Source organism: Pongo abelii, chromosome 20 (assembly GCF_028885655.2).
Source record: "Pongo abelii isolate AG06213 chromosome 20, NHGRI_mPonAbe1-v2.0_pri, whole genome shotgun sequence".
NCBI lineage: Eukaryota > Metazoa > Chordata > Mammalia > Primates > Hominidae > Pongo > Pongo abelii.
This window is the reverse complement of record NC_072005.2, coordinates 51,207,528-51,227,237: the sequence shown is the minus strand read 5'-3', so window position 1 is coordinate 51,227,237 and position 19,710 is coordinate 51,207,528. Positions and strand designations below refer to the sequence as shown.

The window sequence follows — 19,710 nt, the reverse complement described above, 5'->3', positions numbered from 1 at the left end:
AGCACGTGCCTCAGCCTCCCAAAGTGCTAGGATTACAGGCGTGAGCCATCGCCCATAATTTTTGTATTTTTAGAAACTACGGGGTTTCACCATGTTGGCCAGGCTATCGTCTCTATTTTTAAAAATTAAACTATAAATTATGATTACTAGAATTATCTGTGAGAACATCTTATTACTGTTTCTCACACTGGACTGCGAGCTCTGTGAGGGCAGGGACTGGGTGCTATACCCCTAGCCCCAGCACAGGTCGGGTACCCAAAACTCGTGTGTTGCATTAATAAAATACAAGTAAATATAGAATCAGGGCAAAAATCTAGGGCCCCTGATTTCCCAACTACAGCTTCACCTTCCATAAGCCAGGCATGGAGGTCTTGGGACCCCCATTCTCAGAGAAATCAACCAACTCACCCTTAGCTTAGACAGGGAGACAAAAGGAACTAACCATAAGGGTAAATGCTTAAGAGTTTTAATCAGTCCGCCATAAAAAGCTCCTCCCCATTCTCCATCTTGGGGGCTCAGATCTTGGCTTCAGGTTGAGATAAGGGACAGGGGTATCAGGCTGGGAGAGGAGAGTAAATATGAATGTGGCTGAGGGACCAGAGCTGGGATCAGAAGAAAACACAGGTGAGAAGGAGCAGAAAGAGACTGCTAACCCCAGTCCCTGAGCCAAGTCAGAAATCCAAGTCCTTTTATAGCATCCAGGAGCCAAATGTAGTGAAATCCACACATCATATCGTTCTTATCTGCAAAGTGCTGTCATCTGGCGCCCAAAGCACCAGGGCAGGGCTGAATTGGGCCCGAAGTGCCTGAAGGGTGTCACTTTAGGTCTGGAGAGTCAAGAGGAGACGCCACCTTGGCCTGGAGAGTTGAGAGCGAGCATCATCTTGGCCTGGAGGGGTGTGCAGGAAATGCCACCTTGGTCCAGGGAGTTGGGAGGAAGATCCCCTGCCTTGGGTTAAAAGGAGCCATCATTTTGGGCCTGCAGAAGGAAGGAAACCATGGGGAGTCCCCAGACCCCAGGATCAGGGAGGTGTAAGCAGGATGGAGACAGTAAAAGAAAGCAAAACCTATCCCAAGACACAGCTGGACTTGGGAAACAGAAATCAGGCTGAGAGGGCGGGGTTAAGCTCAAACAGGAGGAGGCAGGAGGCAGAAGATGGGAGAACAAAAAGTAGAACCAGCCCACGGAACCAGGGCCAAGCTTGGACAGCAGAACAAGGACCCAGCTGGCCAGGCGCAGTGGCCCATGCCTGTAATCCCAGCACTTTGGGAGGTGAGGCGGGTCGATCACCTGAGGCCAGGAGTTCAAGACCAGCCTCGCCAACAAGGTGAAACCTCATCTCTACTAAAAATATAAAAATTAGCCAGGCATGGTGGTGCGTGCCTGTAATCCTAGCTACTCGGGAGGCTGAGGCAGGAGAATCGCTTGAACTCGGGAGGTGGAGGTGGCAGTGAGCCAAGATCATGCCACTGTACTCCAGCCTGGGAGACAGAGTGAGACCCTGTCTCTAAAAACAAAACAAGGACCCAGCCTAGGGTGAAGGCAGTTCTGGAAGTGGAGCTAGGATGGGAGGCGTAGCCAACTGAGTGAAGGAAGACGGCAGGGAAGCTGTGCCACATCCTGGGTTCTTGTGGGAAGAATGGGAACAAGCCCCCCACCATAAGCAGAAACCAAACTCAGAAAGGCAGAGCAGAGCCCAGTGTGTGGTGGCTCACACCTGTAACCCCAGCACTTTGGGACGCCTCAGTGAGAGGATTGCTTGAGCCCGGGAGTTTGAGACAAGCCTGGGCAACATAGTGAGACCTTCTCTTCTCTTCAAACCGACAGAAAAAAATTAACCGGGCAACTGGGTGTGGTGGTGCAGGTCTGCAGTCCCAGCTACTCCTGAAGGCTGAGCTGGGAGGATCACTTGAGCCCAGGAGGTCGAGGTTACAGTGAGTGGTAATCCTGCCACTGCACTCTAGCCTGGGTGACAGATATGACACCCTGTCTTCAAAAAAAAAAAAAAAAAAAAAAAAAAAAAAGGTGAGCCCCCAGGGTGGAAACAGATTAAGGAGCAACTATTTATCCAAGGCTGGAGCCAAGCCCCAGGGGAAGACTCAGAATCAGGCGGCAGGGTCAGGATCGGGGGAGGAACCAGATCTAAGGGTAGTGGGGCCCTGGTCTCCACAGTAGGGGTTGAACTATATCCAATATAAAGCATTATCCAAGGGGACCGGATTAGCCCCCATGGGTGACACCAAGATGGGAGCGGGGTGGGGAATGATAAGAGACACAGGAGACAGAGTCAGGTCCCAGAGGCAGCAAGGCCTACCCCCAAATTGCAGAGTCAGGTCGGGAAGTAGAATCATGGCTAGGCCCGCGGCCCCGGGTCTTGCTCAGGCTCGGTCCCTGGCACGCCGCGGATGTCCGGCAGCAGGCGGCAGCCAGCCACGATGTCCAGACGCTCGGCCAGCGCACAAAGGTCCCCGCGCGCCAGGCGCACGCTGTGGGCCGCCGCCAGCCCCGCCGCCTGGGCTGCCGCCAGCCTACTAGCCAGGGCGGCCACGTCGCGGCCCGCACGGCGGTAGACACCGCTCACGGCGGCCGCCACGTCGTGGTCCAGCCGCGCCTGGCTCTCCGCCAGCCGAAGTTGCAGGAGCGAGCGCGCGGGGGCGGGCGCCGGGGCCTCCTCCGTGCCCCAGGCCTCCTCCGCCGATTCCCGCTGCACCACGAGTGGAGGCAGGTCCCTCGGCGCAGCCGTCGGCTCCGGCTCCGGGTCCGAGTCGGTCTCCGCGGCTTCCCCAGCCACCCGCAGCCCCGTGGGGCGGCCGCGCGTCGGGCCCGAAGGACCCAGGTACAGCTCCTCCTCCTCCGACGAGGACACAGAGGGCTCGGAATCCGTCTCGGTCGCCTCCCCCGGCACCACCGTCTCCGGCCTCCGCAGGGGCCTCCGCCGACGACCCTGGGACGCCATGGCACCGAGCTAGGGGAGAAGAGTGAAGGGACTGCACGTGAGACCGGCGCCGCGGTGGGTAAAAGGCGCAGGTCCTGGATTCCCAGCCCCTTCGCTGATTCTCTTAACGACTTGGGGTCAGCTGCTCCCCGTCTGGGCCTCAGTTTCCTCTTCTGTAAACTGGGTGATGATGGGGGTTACTGGACCCCAGGCTCTTCAGCGTACAGATGGGGAAACTGAAGACCAGCTCGATCAAGGATCTGGGGCCCGGGTTCCCGGAGTCCCAAGCCGAGCTCTTCACGAATTTGCCTCCTAGTAGAGGCCACACCCTCCACCTGGTCCACCGTGCCAATCTCAGACCCGGAAGCACACGGGCCCGTGAGCTGCTCGGGACCAGCGCCAGAGTCGCAGAAAGGATGACAGCCCGACTGGACTCTGCTGGGGGCACTCATGGGATGGGAGAAGCGCTAACGCCAAAGACCGTACCCGGCAGCTGACGCTCGGAGCCTGCGAGATCCGCTTCCTAGCCCGAGTGCTCCGTTCTCATCGTAGCAGCTGAAGGGCTGCGATTTCAACCAATAGGGGAGCGAGTTGGGCGGGCATTAGCGGCCAAGTCACGTGGATTCGCCCGGCTACCAATCAGGAAGCAAGTTCTCAGCATCAGCTTTGAGGGCGCGTGCAGAAGAGTCACATGAATGGAGGAACCGCCAATAGAGAAGCAGCTGGGCCGGCTCTTCCAGGTTGTGCGACGAGGAAAGTCTGGAGTGGACAAATAGGGATTTTAAAAGCCGAGTATGTCACGTGTAACCAGTAATTTGGCCAATAGGAATGCTCGAGAACCCGGAAATAGGGAAGGGACGGCAGTAAGTGCAGAAGATGTTGTCATGTGTGGCCAGAGAAGGCGTACGCCCGTCCCCTAGTGTCCCAGGCTCACGCGCACACCACATGAGTCCGAGGCGGGGAAGCGGGGCTAGTCTAAAACACCAATGGAAGCGGGAGTAGGAGGGCTCGCGCCGTGACGCAAGAGGCGTGGCTTACCAAGCCTGGCCAATGAGAGCGGGAAGCGCTGGGCTCATCTTTAGACGCGCGAGGAGGGCGCATGGTGGATACTGTGTTGTTTGAGTTTCTTCACACGGAGATGGTGGCTGAGCTGTGGGCTCACGACCCCGGCCCGGGGGTGAGCGCCGGGCTCCGTGGGGAGGAAGCGGGGGCCACCAAGGTAACGCCTCGGGGAGAGCGGAGGGCGCGTCAGGCGTCGGGTTCGAACCCGGCCCAGCCCCGGCCTTGCAGGGCAACGTCTGGCGCTGGCTTCCTCCTTTGGAAAGTGCGTTCGCGACGGTGCGGGCTCGGGGTTATTGCTAAATTGAGCGCGATGATTCAGGGTAAAGCACTTAGGTCAAGGTCTGAGTAAGCGGCTGGTAATCATAATAATGCTGTTATTGGGCGTGTGCTGAGGACTCGCCTCCGCCACTCACTAGGTGTGCGACCCAATGACTTAATCTTTGTGTGTCCTAGTTTTCTCTTTTGTAAAATGAGCATCATAACGTACCTAAGCCTCAGCGTGGGACATTTATTCATTCGACACCCACTTATTGAGCGTCTGTTGTATTCCAGGCACCGTTCTAAGACAGAATCCCTGTCCTCGTGAAGCTTACATTTCACTAGGGGAGTCAAATAAAAATAAACTGAAATATGCCGGCTGGGCGCTGTAGCTCCCAGCACTTTGGGAGGCCGAGGCCGTCGGATCACCTGAGGTCAGGAGTTCAAGACCAGCCTGGCCAACATGGTGAAACCCCGTGTCTACAAAAATTAGCCGAGCATGATGGCGGGTACCTGTAATCCCAGCTACTCGGGAGGCTGAGACAGGAGAATGGCTTGAACCCGGGAGGCGGAGGTTGCAGTGAGCCAAGATTGTGCCATTGCACTCCAGCCTAGGCGACAGAGCAAGACTTGTCTCAGGAAAAAAAAAAAAAAAAAAGAGATGATGGGGTTTTGCCATGTTGCCCAGGCTGGTCTTGAACCCCTAGGCTCAAGTGATTCTCCCGCCTGGGCCTTCCAAAAGTGCTAGGATTACAGGCGTGAACTACCGTGACTGGCCCGGGACTCTGTGTGTGTGTGTGTGTGTGCGCGTGTGCGCGTGTATGACAGGGTCCTGCTCGGTCGCCCAGGCTGGCTGGAGTGCAGTGATGCAGTCATGGCTCACTGCTGCCTCGACCTCCTGGGCTCAAGCGATCATCCCACTTCTCAGCCTCCCAAGTAGCTGGGACCACAAGCGCTACTGGCGCCACCACGACTGGCTAATTTTTGTATTTTTAGTAGAAATGGGGTTTTGCTATGTTGGCCAGGCTGGTCTCGGAACACCCGACCCCAGGTGATCCGCGTGCCTTGGCCTCCCAAAATGCTGGGATTATAGGCGTGAGCTAGGGCACCTGGCCTTTTTTTGTTTTTGTTTTTGTTTTCGTTTTTGAGATGGAGTTTTGCTCTTGTTGCCCAGGCTAGAGTGCGATGGCACAATCTTGGCTCACCGCAGCCTCCGCCTCCTGGGTTGAAGCGATTCTCCTGCCTCAGCCTCTGGAGTAGCTGGGATTACAGACAGGCATGTGCCACCACGCCCGGCCAATTTTGTATGTTTAGTAGAGATGAGATTTCTCCATGTTGGTCAGGCTGGTCTCGAAATCCTGACCTCAGGTGATCTGCCTGCCTTGGCCTCCCAAAGTGCTGGGATTACAGGCATGAGCCACTGCGTCCATCCTTGTTTTGTTTTTGAGATGGGGGTCTCACTCTGTCACCCAGGCTGGAGTGCAGTGTCGCAGTGTTGGCTCCCTGCAACCTCCGCCTCGAAGGCTCATGCCCAGCTATTTTTTTTTTCTTTTTTTGAGACAGAGTCTTCCTCTGTTGCCCAGGCTGGAGTGCAGTGATGCAGTCTCGGCTCACTGCAAGATCTGCCTCCCTGTTCACGCCATTCTGCTGTCTGAGCCTCCTGAGTAGCTGGGACTACAGGCACCCGCCACCACGCCTGGCTAATTTTTTGTTTTTTTTTTTTTTTTTTTTTCAGTAGAGACGGGTTTTCACTGTGTTAGCCAGGATGGTCTCCATCTCCTGACCTCGTGATCTGCCCATCTCGGCCTCCCAAATTGCTAGGATTACAGGCGTGAGCCACTGCGCCCGGCCAATTTTTTTTTTTATTTTTAGTAGATATGGGGTTTCACCATCTTGGCCAGGCTGGTCTTGAACTCCTGACCTTGTGATCCACCCTCCTCGGCCTCCCAAAGTGCTGGGATTACAGGCGTGAGCCACCGCTCCTGGCCATGTAAGACATTTTTATTGGCTCTGGTTTCCTTCCAGGGTTAGAAGCCCCAGGGAGGATGTTGCTTGTTACCATCTCGATATACAGATATAAACCTGTCATAAGTTGAAAACATCATAAATCAAAAGTGCATTTAGCCAGGTGTGGCGACTTGCACCTGTAATCCCAGGTACTCAGGAAGCAGAGGTGGGAGGATCACTTGAGGCCCAGCGTTCAAGACTAGCCTGGGCAACATAGCAAGACCCCACCTCTAAAATAAATTTTTATTTTTATTTTTATTTATTTATTTATTTTTGAGACAGAGTCTTGCTCTGTCGCCTAGGCTGGAGTGCAGTGGCGCAATCTTGGCTCACTGCAAGCTCCGCCTCCTGGGTTCACGCCATTCTCCCGCTGCAGCCTCCCGACTAGTTGGGACTACAGGTGCCTGCCACCACACCCAGCTAATTTTTTTTTTTTTTTTTTTTTTTTGTATTTTTAGTAGAGATGGGGTTTCACCATGTTAGCCAGGATGGTTTTGATCTGACCTCATGATCTGCCCTCCTCGGGCTCCCAAAGTGCTGGGATTACAGGCGTGAGCCACTGCGCCTGGCCAAGAAATTTTTAAAATTAGCTGGGCGTGATGACACGTGCCTATACTACCAGCAACTCAGGAGGCTGAGGTGGGAGGATCGCCTGGGCCCAGGAGTTCAAGGCTGCAGTGAGCTATGATCATGCCACTGCACTCCAGCCTGGGTGACAGAGTGAGACCCTTTCTCTAAAAAAAAATGGGGATTACTCAGTGAACCATCAAAAATTTTTGCCCTCTTGGAGCTTTGTCATCATTGGAGGAGACAGACAAGTAAATGAGTAAAGTATCTGGTACATTGTGTAACTGCTATGAAGAAGATACAGCATGGCCCAGGAAGTATGCATCAGCCTGGGGGCGGGTAATAATGTCCCAACACTCCATATCCTTCCTGGCTTTCAAACGAGAAACCCTGGAGTCCTGACACCTGCCTTGTCTCCCTCACCTGCAGCCCTCCCCCAGGCTCTGCCCAGTTGGTCTAAATACCTTTCTCCCATGGCCCCTCCTCTGCCCTGGTCCAGTGCTTTCCGCCCTCCTGTGAAATGAGCCTGCTCCCTTCTGCCAGCCCATTCCACCTGTCACATCTTCACCATGCTAACAACTATTAATCCTTCAGATCTTAGCGCAGCAATCCCTTCCTCAGGGATGCCTTCCCTGAGCCCCCAGTCAAATTTGGATCTCCTTTATACATTCTCCTGGTCTCCCTCTCCCACTTTTTTCTTGGTAGGCTTCATCATACTCAATAAGGATGTATTTGATTTTTTTTTTGAGACGGAGTCTCACTCAGTTGCCCAGGCTGGAGTGCAGTGGTGCAATCTCGGCTCACTGCAAGCTCCGCCTCCCGGGTTCATGCCATTCTCCTGCCTCAGCCTCTCAAGTAGCTGGGACCACGGGCGCCCGACACCACACCCGGCTAATTTTTTTTTTTTTTTTTTTTTGAGACGGAGTCTCGCTCTGTCCCCCAGGCTGGAGTGCAGTGGCGCGATCTCGGCTCACTGCAAGCTCCGCCTCCTGGGTTCACGCCATTCTTCTGCCTCAGCCTCCCGAGTAGCTGGGACTACAGGTGACTGCCACCACGCCCGGCTAATTTTTTGTATTTTTAGTAGAGACAGAGTTTCACTGTGTTAGCCATGATGGTCTCGATCTCCTGACCTTGTGATCTGCCTGCCTTGGCCTCCCAAAGTGCTGGGATTACAGGTGTGAGCCACCGTGCCTGGCAATTTTTTTTTTTTTTTTTTTTTTTTGTATTTTTAGTAGAGACGGGGTTTCACTGTGTTAGGCAGGATAGTCTCAATCTCCTGACCTCGTGATCTGCCCGCCTTGGCCTCCCAAAGTGCTGGGATTACAGGCGTGAGCCACCGCGCCCGGCTGATTTTTTTTTTTTTTAGAGAGAGTCTTGCTCTGTCACCCAAGCTGGAGTGCAGTAGCATGATCATAGTTCACTGTAGCCTCACACTCCTGGGCTCAAGTGATCCTCCCACCTCAGCCTCCTGAGTAGCTAGGAGTACAGGGGCACACCATCATGCCCTGCTAATTTTTTAATTTTTTGTAGAGATAGGTTTTCACAGTGTTGCCCAGGCTGACCTTGAACTCCTGGGTTCAAGCGATCCTCTGGCCTCAGCCTCCCAAAAACTCACACTTAGGATTACAGGTGTGAGCCACCATGCCCTGCCAGGATGCATCTGAATTGTGTATCTGTATGATCCTTTGATTCACATGCGTCTCCCCCGGCTGGAGTGTACTTTGTGTGGGATGGGCCTGGGTGTGTATTGATGACCACTGTATGTCCTGGCTCGTAGTGGGTCCTCAGCGTGGATGTGTTGAGGAGGTGAATGCAGAGCCTGTGCCGTGGCAGGTGGGGATGGGTGGGGACTGGGATTCATTTGGCTTATGAGCAGTGCTAGCTCTTCCCTCCCTCCTCTCATATGAGTGCTTCCTGTGTGCACTCATGGCTTCTCACTCTTGATTTCATTTGATCTTCTGACGACCCAGAGAGGTTGGCATGGTCCTCCCCGATTTACAGATGAGGCGGCAGAGGCTTTGATGGATGGAGTTCCTTGCTCTCAAGTGGCAGAGTCAGGAGCGCGACCAGGCCTCCCACTTCCAAAGCCTGTGCTGTAAACTCTCACTTGCATTTCTCAGCATTTTCCCTGGGAGGGATTTTAATGGGTTTCTGTGGTCAAGCGAGTGTGGGAAACTGGCTTACTCAGCTCTGCTCACCACCAGCCTTTCAGAGCACACGAATGTGCCTGGGACCTTGGGCAGGGCTTCCCTACCCAGCTGCCACTACATTCCGATGCTGGAGTCCCACACTAGAGACTCCGACGAACCCAGCTGGGGTGAGGCCTGAGTGTCAGGCCTCAGAAAGCTCCCAAGTGGCTCTCGGTGCAGCCGGGGGCGAGAACTGCATCGTTTCCCCGCACTCCTTCCTCCTGGGGAGCCCTGTTTTTCAGGGGGCCTGTCATGAGAAACGGCTTCATTTCCTCAGTCCTTTCTCTTTATTGGCCCCACCTCCTCTCTCCATTCCTTCTCTTTGGCCCAAAAGGGTTCCTGTGAACCAGACAGGCCTCCCGTTTCCTGAGGACGTCTGTGCAGTACTTGCACAGTGTTGACTGCATTTAGTCCTCAGGACAGCCCTCCCGATTCATAGAGGAGAGACCCTGTGCTTGGGAGAGGAAGGGATTTCCTGAGGCGGTTCAGCAAGACTCAAAGGCAAAATTAGAACTCAGGCTTCTGGCCCCAGGGCTTCTGGGTAGTGCAGGCCGCCCTTCCCACCAGCTCCAGAGCTCCTTGAGGACAGGGATGGTGGCTCCTTCATCTCTGTCCCCACAGCACAGGTTCCCAGGAGCCACAGCCAGTGTGTAGGGCTTTTGTGACCTCCTATCCTGCCTGGTACGGTGGTTATTTGTGGCCGTTCTCCTGGGCTGTCACAGGTTGTGAACTGGAGGACCGGCCAGAGGGGCCAGGAAGGCCTTTGTTCTCTAAGCAGGAGAAGCCCTTGGAGGAGGCGGCCGTGGCTTTTCTACCTCAGAGGCTTTGAAGACAAGGGAAGCCTTTGGGCAAAGAGGATTCCCCTGAGTGCATGTAGTAAAGAGCTAAGGCGCTGTCACCCACTGTCTGAGACCAGGCCCGAGGCGCCCCAAGAACAGTCCTGCTGGGCCAGGCCTCCATCCACCACACCCTGAGTGTGCACTTGGGCAGCCCCTTATCTGAGGAGGGCGTGGGGCGGGCGGAGCAGCTGTCAGATAGGTCCCTGCCCGGAACGCTGTGCTGAGCATCTGAGGCTGGGAGCTCCAGCGAGGCCCTCCTGAGAACTGGGGCTCCATCCCGAAGGCAGTGGGAGCCACAGCTGGGTTTAAACTGAGGTGCGCCTGGCTCAGATTTACATTCTAGAAATGCCTCCCTGGCCACAGGAATGGACTGGATGGAGATTGGCCTGGGAAGGGCCCCGCTGTTGCAGGAGCTTAGGGCAGAGGCTGTGGCAGGCTAAACCTTCCGGGCTGGGCCAGGGGACAGGATGGGGAGTTCTGAGTGGGCAGAGGCAGGATCTGGACTTGCTCAGGACGCCTTGCTGGATGAGAGAGGAGAGTTGAGAGCGACAGTGGGCAAGTCCTGCAGGCTTCTTGCACCCACCCCTCACTCACCCATCCGTGTGCCAGCACTTCTCTCTGTGCTTTTCTTAACCAGGGCTGCTCCTTCCCTGGGTTCTCCACCACACCCCTGGGCCTGGCACAGAGTGGCTCAGCAGGTGGGCGTTGAACAGGGTCAGCCTCTGCCCAGGAGCTAGCAGGTGCCTAGAAAACAATCGAGGGGTAGGGCAGACACAAGAGACAGGAAGGGGTGGAGCACATGGCCCACACCCGCCTCCCTCTCGCTTCAGGGCAGAATGTTCTCTTCCACGTTCCCAAGTGTCTGAAGGGGCTTCGGTTTGCGTTTTCCATTCATCCTCCTTGGAGCTCACCCCTTGGCTTCAGTCTGGACGTGTGGATCTTCCTTTAGCTCAGGACATTTTTCTCCTGTGATCTCTGATGATTTCTCCTGCATCGTTCCCTGTATGTCCTGTGGCACCGCAGTGAATATTAGACTTCCTGCATCTCTTCCAAGCATCTTGTAGCTTTTCTCTCATTTTTTTCCTCCCTTCTGTTTTTCTTCTGGGAGGTGTTATCTGTATTACAGGTTTCTCTGTTATTCAGTTCCCTTGTTAAAAAGTGTTGATTTTGGCCACCATATTTGTTCATTTCCAGGAACTCTGCTTTGTGTCTGATTGATCCTTCCTGTGTGGTGGATGTCATTAGCACCGACACTGATAAGACTTCCCTTCCGCCTTTCCTTTCATCTGGTCTGTGTGTAAACTCAGCAGAGGCAGGCGTGGGGAGTCCCAGAAATGCACCGGCTTTGGGCTGGGCTCTGGCAGATTCATATGAATGGGAGAGTCTCTGTCTGGCCAGCCCTTCTGTTTTGTTTTGTTTTGAGACTGAGTCTCGTTCTGTCGCCCAGGCTGGAATGCGGTGGTGTGATCTCAGCTCACTGAAACCTCTGCCTCCTGGGTTCAAGCGATCCTGGTGGCCCAGCCTCCTGAATAGCTGGGATTACAGGTGTGCGTCACCACGCCCGGCTAATGTTTGTATTTTCAGTAGAGACGGGGTTTTGCTGTGTTGGCCAGGCTGGTCTCAAACTCCTAACCTCAAGTGATCCTCCCGCCTTGGCTTCCCAAAGTGCTGAGATTACAGGCAAGAGCCCCCGCGCCCAGCCCCTTTTGTTTTTAAGAAAGATAAACCCCTAACCTCTGAAGAGCTTTTGCAGTGACGTGGGCATGGACACCACCAAATCTCGCTGTGATGAGGTGGGTGGAGGCTTCTCCCTTCCTCCTCCGCCCTTTCTTCCCTGTCTCCTGCTCCTCCTCGGCCCCTCCCTTTTGCCGTGATTCCCCACAGCCCTTTTCAGTTCGGCAGGGATCTGAATGGCCCCTGTCCAGGGCTGGGTACAGTGGGGCCAGCAGTCACACAGCCATGTATCCAGCTGTCGCCACCTGCCAGTCACACCACCACTGTGAGCAGGTGCTGCCATTAGCCCCGTGGCACATGTGGGGAAACTGAGGCATGGGATGGTTGGATAATCTGCCCAAGGTCACAGAGCCAGTGAGTGGCGGGGCCGAGATTCAAACCTAGGCAGTGTGAAGTTCATGAAGGGAAAAGCTGAACTTGCTGGAACCCTTTCAAACTACACGCTCCTGGCCTGGCTGAAGGACCCTGCTGACTCTCTACCCTGACTCACCCCTCCCGGGGCTGCCGTCCTGGCTGTGACCTGGGCCTGGTGTGCCTTCACAGCCCACTCCTGCTGTTGAACTCCTCCTCTTCCCTCAGGCTCAGCGCAGGCGGGGTGCTTCCTAGGGGTGGGAGTGCACCCTCGCAGCACACCTGCCTCCCTCTTGGCAGTTGCTGTGAGCATAGTGAAGCCGGCCATTGCACCTTTGCCCATTCCCCGGGTGAAACGCCAGCTCCAGCAGAGCAGGGACTGAGTCTGTGGCCCACTGTGGCTGGCATTGAGGCAGCGTGGCCTGTGTTGACCCTCTGGTTGGCTGCACTTGCCTGTAGGGGAAAATATCCCCTCTGCAGTCCCACTCTGAGGGCCCCTTCCCTTCCCCGCCTCTCACCCCTGCCTTGGCACATGCCCTTTGCTTGGAATACCTGCCACTTCCGGCCCCCTCCTGGAGGGCAGGCTCTGCACTGCACTGCCCGGGCCCCTTGCACTCAGTCTCCCAGCCCTTCCCAGATTGTCAGTTGGCATCATCTGGGCACCTGTCAACCCCACCAGGCATGGTAGGTGAGCTCCTGGAGGACACTAGGAAATGTTTGTGGCATGAACGAGGGAGGGACATAAAGGAACCCTTAACGAGCAGGGACACAGATGTGTTCCATCAGAGTGCAGCCTGGGCCCTGCCTCCAGGAGCTTTGCTGTAGGAGGAGGTGACACGGGAGCCGCAGCCACCAGGCAGCGAGCTCTCGCCCGGGCTGTTCTAGGTGCTGGCTACAGGAGCCCACAGAACAGACCCCCTTTCTTCTTGGGGTTTTCCTCCAGCCAAAGGCTTCATCCCTCATTGACCGGGGCTGTCTCCTTGTTTGACAGACGTGGAGGCTGTGAATGACAGTAAGTAAGGCTCCCAGAACTGCCTTGAAGTACACTCAGGTTGCCTTTACCAACCCTTACTCCTTGTGAGGATCCTGGAGGTAGCTGCCATTAATATTCCCCTCCTTTGGGCTGGACGCAGTGGCTCACACCTGTAGTCCCAGCTACTTGGGAGGCGGAGGTAGGAGGATCACCTGAACCCAGGAGGTAGAGGCTGCAGTGAGCTGAGATCGTGCCATTGCACTCTAGCCTGGGCGACAGAATGAGACCCTATCTCAAAAACAAAGAAAATGACCCTCTTTTTTACATGAGGAAACTGAGGCACAGACATTCAGCCATTGGCCCAGGTCCCACACCTGGTAAGTGCTGGGGCGGATCTGGACCCGGGCGGTGGCTCTGCACCTGCGCCGCTGGTAGTGCTGCCATGAAGGACCCATGGGCAGGGGTCTCTTCCCACTCTGTCTCTCACACACACCTGCCTGTCTCCTGCAGTCATCGGCCCCTTCCCTGAGCCTCTGCTGTGTGGCTGGCCCTGCTGTGCCTGAGGACACCAGAGGAAAGCAGATGGTGACACCAGAGGGAGACAGTGCAACACGAAGCTGTGTTGTTGTCACCCACGAGGGCAAGGCCTGGCAAGGGGCCAGGCAGAGGAAGGGCCACCTTGGCTTCAGATATGGGCAACCTCAGCTCAGGCCCCCCCGCCATTCCCAGCGCTCCCCACCTCCATGAGGCCCTCAACAGCCATGGCTGTCACCCCACCCACCCTCCTATCTGGACCTGCTGGGGTGTGAAAGACAGCCCTGTGCTGAGGGTGCCTTGGATGGGTTCTTCTTAACCTCAGAGCCCCAGTTTCCACCTAGAATTACAGCCTCCTGTGAGGCTGGAAAGGTAAAACAAGAGGGCTGTAGAAAACGCCTGCTACACAGTATGCCGGTCCTGGAATAACATTTTGTTGTGACATTGATGAGGAAAAAATATTGATTCCCGGGACCACGGTCTGGGTGGTGGTTGCGGGTTCTCCCTGTGCTGGTGCAGGTTCCTCTGGGCTCTCCTTTCCTTGTGCATCCTTGGGATGTGTCTGCTGGGTGAGCTCCCGGGTCTCCGTGGGTCCAGTGTGAGTGAGTGTGGGCCCGTGTGCACCCTGTGATGGGATGGCGTCCTGTCCAGTGTCCATTCCTGCTTTTGGCCCTGCCAGGATGGGCTCTGGCCACCCAGGACCCTGAGCTGGAGGAAGCGAGTAAATGTCTTACTGGTTTTTTGTTTTCTATTTATTTTTTAAGACAGGGTCAGGGCTGGGCGCGGTGGCTCACGCCTATAATCCCAGCACTTTGGGAGGCCGAGGTGGGCGAATCACGAGGTCAGGAGATCAAGACCATCCTGGTTAACAATCACGAGGTCAGGAGATCAAGACCATCCTGGCTAACATGGTGAAACCCCATCTCTACTAAAAATACAAAAAAATTAGCCGGGTGTGGTGGCGGGCACCTGTAGTGCCAGCTACTTAGGAGGCTGAGGCAGGAGAATGGCGTGAACCCAGGAGGCAGAGCTTGCAGTGAGCCGAGATCGCGCCACTGCACTCCAGCCTGGGCAACAGGGCGAGACTCCGTCTCAAAAAAAAAAAAAAAAGACAGGGTCTTGCTGTGTTGCCTGGGCTGCAGTACAGTGGCATGATCATGGCTCACTGCAGTCGCGACCTCCTGGGCTCAGATGATCCTCCTGCCTCAGCTTCCCAAGTAGCTGGGACACGGGTGCATGCCACCACACCCGGCTAACTTTTGTATTTTTTGTAGAGAAGGGGTTTTGCCATGTCGCCCAGGCTGGACTCGAGCTCCTGGGCTCAGCTGGGCGTGGTGGCCCACGCCTGTAATCCCAGCACTTTGGGAGGCCGAGGCGGGCAGATCACCTGAGGTTGGGAGTTCGAGACCAGCCTGACCAAAAGAGAAGAAACCCGGTCTCCACTAAAAATACAAAATTAGCCGGGCGTGGTGGCTCATGCCTGTAATCCCAGCTACTCAAGAGGCTGAGGCAGGAGATTCGCTTGAACCTGGGAGGCAGAGGTTGCGGTGAGCTGAGATCGCGCCACTGCACTCCAGCCTGGGCAACAAGAGCGAAACTCTGACCTCCCAAAGTGCTGGGATTACAGGATTGAGCCACTGCGCCCGGTCTAATCTTTCTTAAACGTATGTATAGCTCACATTTATTTCAGTGTTTAATATTTCAAGTGTTTTCATCCTTATTTAGAAGTTTGGTGATGTGTTTGTACCAGAAATATGGCATTGGAACTTCACTCTTGTTTATGTTAATTAACCTGCGTGAAATTGGTTTCATCATGTGTCATTTTGCTTAAAGCCGTAGTTTCCAAGAGCCTGTTGACAGCATTAGGTGAGGACTTACGGTGTCCTTTGTTGATGCACGTTGTCTCATCAGCCAGTCTATTAAGCACGACCCACATGCCAAGCCCTGTGTTGGCTGCTGAAGGCCGGATGTGAATTGGTCAGCCTGGGTCCCCACCTTCACAGAGCTGTGTCCTCATCCAGTGACAGTGCGCAGTGGGCATGGCTGGGGACACAAGCTGGGAGGGAGGGAGGGAAGGAAGTCAGTACAAAGGCCCAGAAGTCTGAGCCTTCCCGACCAAGGAAAGCGAATGTCCTGAGTGGGCAGAGGAGAGGGTGAGGGAGGGATGGAGGCAGCTGGGCCCGCAGGCTGCAAGAAGCCTTCCTCGGACACCCTCTCCAGGCTGGGAGACCCTCTCCAGGGCTGGAGCCAAGCAGATAATTTGCATCCCCATTCGGATGGCTGCATTGATGCAGCCCTGGAGGGAGGGAGGAGGCGGTAGCTGCCATTCCCAAGGGAAGGCAGGGGTCAAGGGCAGGAGAGGGAGGGCTACAGGGCTCAGGCCCGGTGACTGCAGCCTCCTGAGAGCAGCCAGCGGGAGGGTGAGCTTCCTTCAGCTCAGGGCTCCACACCTGCCGCCTCTGTTCCCCCACTTCTGTTCTGCCAGGCTTTCTCTGAAAAACCTGGCGCCTAACGCCCAAGCCGTCCTGGAATTTCTGGTGCCCCCCAGTCTGGGCCTCCTCCCTTCTTCTGCTTGCAGCAAAACACCCGAGTAAAAAAAAAAAAAAAGATCCATGGCCAGGTGCAGTGGCTTTCGCTGTAATCCCAGCACTTTGGGAGGCCAAGGTGGGCAGATCACTTCAGGCTAGGAGTTTTGAGACCAGCCTGGCCAACATGATGAAACCCCATCTCTCCCAAAAATACAAAAATTAGCCGGGCGTGGTGGCACACACACCTGTAATCCCAGCTACTCGGGAGGCTGAGGCAGGAGAATTGTTTGAACCCGGGAGGCAGAGGTTGCAGTGAGCCAACATCGCACCACCGCACTCTAGCCTGGGCAACAGAGTGAGACTCTGTCTCCAAAAAAGAAAACTCGCCAGGCACGGTGGCTCACGCCTGTAATCCCAGCACTTTGGGAGGCCGAGGCGGACAGATTGCCTGAGCTCAGGAGTTCGAGACCAGCCTGGGCAACACAGTGAAACCCTGTCTCTAATGAAATACAAAAAAATAGTGGGTGTGGTGGCGTATCCCTGTAGTCCCAGCTACTCTGGAGGCTGAGGCAGGAGAATTGCTAGAATCCGGGAGGCGGAGGTTGCAGTGAGTCAGAGATCGGGCCACTGCATTCCAGCCTGGGCAATGAAGCGAGACTCCATCTCTTAAAAAAAAAAAAAAATCCATGAGCATCTCCTTTCCTCCAGCCATGCCATCCACACACACAGGCACGTGGACAGACACTGAGTGCAGCCCTCCTGCCTGGGGCCTGCCTCTGCCAGCACAGTCCCCTCCTGTATGGACCCTGGCCTACCCTCCAGACACTACATGGCTGCCACTGTCCTTTGCGAGCACCCAAATGAAGATCTGCCTGTCCCGAGCTTCCACGTGTTCCCCAGGGATCTTGGCCAATATTATAAGGCATGATGATCATGGTTGACTTCCACAGCCCCCTTTCCTGTGGCCCAGCCTCCAGCCCTTGGGCAGGTCACCTGGAGCCTCTTGGTGGAGTCACAGCGCCCACTTCCCAGGGCATTGTGAGGGTTCGCGCTGAAAGCACGTGCAGCCTCTGACGGGTGTTATCAGGCAAAGTCATGCAGGAGGAAGGGAGCCTGGGGAAGACCCCCATTGTTCCTGAGGGAAGGGGGAGCTGGTTCTTGGGGGCTGATGATCTGGGGATCCAGAGAGCCTGCGAGGTCTGCAGAGGTGGGTGAGGGAGCCCCAGCACCCTAGAGGCCTGCCCCTGCCCTGGCCAGGCTGTGCCAGAGCCCCTCCCTGCTTATCCCTGAACTGACGAGCACCAGCAAGTTGGTCTTCGGGTCCCCTGGCAGGTCCCCTGCTGGGTGACCCTGGATTCGAGGTGGCTAAGAGCCCCTGAGCATCTCTCCCCTGGCCTTCTAGGGACAGAAGATGAGCCTGTCGGTCCTGGAGGGTATGGGGTTCCGTGTGGGCCAGGCTCTAGGCGAGAGGTGAGCACGGCCCCTCCTGCTCTCCCCCAGTCTGGCTGGCAGGGCTGGGCAGGCCCCGGGCAGGGAGGGTTGCATCGCTCCATGCGGGAGTCGGGCCTGTCTTCCTCTTCCTGGCCTGGCCCCACGGCCTCAGCTTGGCACTGCCCCACCAGGCTGCCCCGAGAGATGCTGGCCTTCAGGGAGGAGCTCGATGTCCTGAAGTTCTTGTGCAAAGACCTGTGGGTGGCCGTGTTCCAGAAGCAGATGGACAGCCTGCGCACCAATCACCAGGTGGGAGCACCCCGACCTGCCTGTCCAGCTCCCTCCTGAGGGCAAGACCAAGAGAGTGAGAGAGGAAGCCCCGGCGCCAGAGCAGCGGCTGCCGGGACCCGCCCAGAGCTTTTCCACAGGCGGCCACAGCTCTTGCTCTGTCTGATCCTCTAAAGGAAGCCAGGAGGCTGCGCTGGGGCATAGGGGGTGTTTCTGGAACTTCTCCAGCCTACCAGGAGTGAGCCATGCATGGGCAGAAAGCCCCTGGTGGCTGCCTGCCCTCCCCCTAGTGCGATGCTGCTTGTCCCAAGCTGGTCTAGTCCCCCAGTGACACCCAGGCTGTACCTGCCCTTCTGCAGCTTCCTGGGCCCGGTCCCCAGCTTTTCTGCACAACCCTGGGAGGCGAGGGCAGGACCCACACTCTCCAGGGCACGAGCACCCACTCCAAGTTTGGAAGCCCTGGGCCCTACCACAGCACTGGAGGCCAAGGCTGTGACTCCAGTGGTTCTCAAGAAGGGGGCCTTCCCAACCTCAGCCCAATCTAAGACCTGGGTCCCTGCTTACCCTCCCTGCGCTTCAAATGTACAGGCCCTGTCCCCACCCACCAGCCTCTCCTCTCCCCCAGGGGACCTACGTCCTGCAAGACAACAGCTTCCCCCTCCTCCTCCCGATGGCCTCTGGCCTGCAGTATCTGGAGGAAGCGCCCAAGGTATGGGGGGAGCTGGGGCCTTGTCCACACCTCCCTTCCTCCTATTTACCCAGCCCCCATCCCACATCAGGCCTTTCCCCAGGCCTAAGGGGTGCCCCAGACCTCGGGTGCCGGCCTCCCCTCTCTTCCCATGCTGGTCTGTGTTCCCTCCCCAGTTCCTGGCCTTCACCTGCGGCCTCCTGCGCGGCGCCCTCTGTACCCTGGGCATCGAGAGTGTGGTCACCGCCTCCGTGGCAGCCCTCCCCGTCTGTGAGTCATGGGGGGTGGGGGGATTCTTCTCATCCCTTGAGTTGCTGGGGGCTTCAGAGTTCCAGCCCCACTCCTGTGTGGGTGCCTGGGAGGCAGGCCCAGGTTTAAGTCACCTGCTCAGCCACACAGCCGGTGCAGGCCCATCTGTGCCCCTGGCGCCATGACGTCGCCAGCCCTGCAGAGAGAACTGTCTGGCGGTTTTGAACATCTTTTCCCGGCACGGGAGCCCAGGTGGACGTAATAGAAGTTATCCTCGCTGATCCTTCGATGGGGGGGACGGCAGGCTCCAGGGAACTTGCAGCCTGCCTGACTGGGTGTCCTCTGTCAGACAAGCTGGAGCCCCATTCCTGCCTGGGGATAGCCTGCCCCACCACCTCCCCCACCTTCAGTTATTTTCGCTCTGCCGGTTCCCCAGGCTCACTCATGGGGGGCCCTGGGGCCCCCGTGGGGTAGGACTGAGCAATGCATACCACAGAAGCCCGTGCCGGGCGCCTCCCTGGGGCCGCATCCATGGCCCTCATGCTCCTGGTTACTCACACAGCCCAGGGATGCGGCCCCGTGGGCGGGAGGAAACAGCCCAACCTAGCCACTGGGGTGTCAGTGCAGGACGGGGGTGAGCACCTAAGAGCTGTCCAGGTGCCCTCTGCCTCCCCCGTCCCATCCTCAAGCCTAAGCCAGGCCTTCTCTTCCAGGTAAGTTCCAGGTGGTGATTCCGAAATCCTAAGCCCGCCCTGCACCCGCCGAGCCGCACTGCTGCCCCTGTCCTCACCGGCCTCAGGAGATGGTGGGACCGCTGCATTTCGGGGTGGTCTTGGGGATCCCAGGCCCTAGGGGTCACATTTACTCAGGAAGTGGGTATCAAATTGAGGTGGGGGTGTCACAGGAGGCAAAGGGGTCCCAGCTGCGGTCAGGACTGTGGTGGGATTCCCGCCTTGGCAGCGTTACTGCCCAGCAGCTGCTCAATAAAGGCTGTGTGTGTGGAATCTGACTCAGAGCAGCGGGGGAGGATCTGTGGAGCGACTGTCACAGGTCCTGAAGGGGAGTGGGCACCCTTT

The 19,710-nt window shown here is 56.5% G+C and overlaps 2 protein-coding genes across 21 annotated transcripts in view; one reads left to right on the top strand and one right to left on the bottom strand.

The window, feature by feature from the left end:
* BLOC1S3 (biogenesis of lysosomal organelles complex 1 subunit 3) overlaps nucleotides 1-3,550 on the bottom strand; it is a 40,122-nt gene extending 36,572 nt beyond the window's left edge. For 6 of the 15 annotated variants that reach the window (XR_008516633.2, XR_008516632.2, XR_010138501.1 and 3 more), the window contains exon 1: nucleotides 2,316-2,957. Coding sequence is in view for 5 of the 15 variants with exons in the window: in XM_063719582.1 (XP_063575652.1) it covers nucleotides 2,355-2,957 (603 nt within the window). In the remaining 10 variants the exon portion in view is untranslated. Of the gene's footprint in view, nucleotides 1-450; nucleotides 2,967-3,422 lie in introns of those variants that run through there. The other 9 variants (XR_008516629.2, XR_010138499.1, XR_008516630.2 and 6 more) reach the window with 9 other exon arrangements.
* Nucleotides 3,551-3,878: 328 nt separating this feature from the next.
* Nucleotides 3,879-19,638, top strand: TRAPPC6A (trafficking protein particle complex subunit 6A). 6 transcript variants are annotated; one of them, XM_002829395.5, is made up of 6 exons: nucleotides 3,879-4,113; nucleotides 17,381-17,448; nucleotides 17,601-17,718; nucleotides 18,323-18,406; nucleotides 18,562-18,655; nucleotides 19,348-19,638. In XM_002829395.5, the coding sequence occupies exons 1-6, from the start codon at nucleotides 4,036-4,038 to the stop codon at nucleotides 19,377-19,379; spliced, it is 474 nt and encodes a 157-aa protein (XP_002829441.4). In that variant the 5' UTR covers nucleotides 3,879-4,035; the 3' UTR covers nucleotides 19,380-19,638. The 6 variants fall into 6 exon arrangements, with proteins under 6 accessions (XP_002829441.4, XP_054396668.2, XP_002829440.4 ...); XM_054540693.2 differs by having other exon boundaries at nucleotides 18,286-18,406; XM_002829394.6 differs by having other exon boundaries at nucleotides 3,879-4,155.
* The last annotated feature ends 72 nt before the right edge of the window (nucleotides 19,639-19,710 follow it).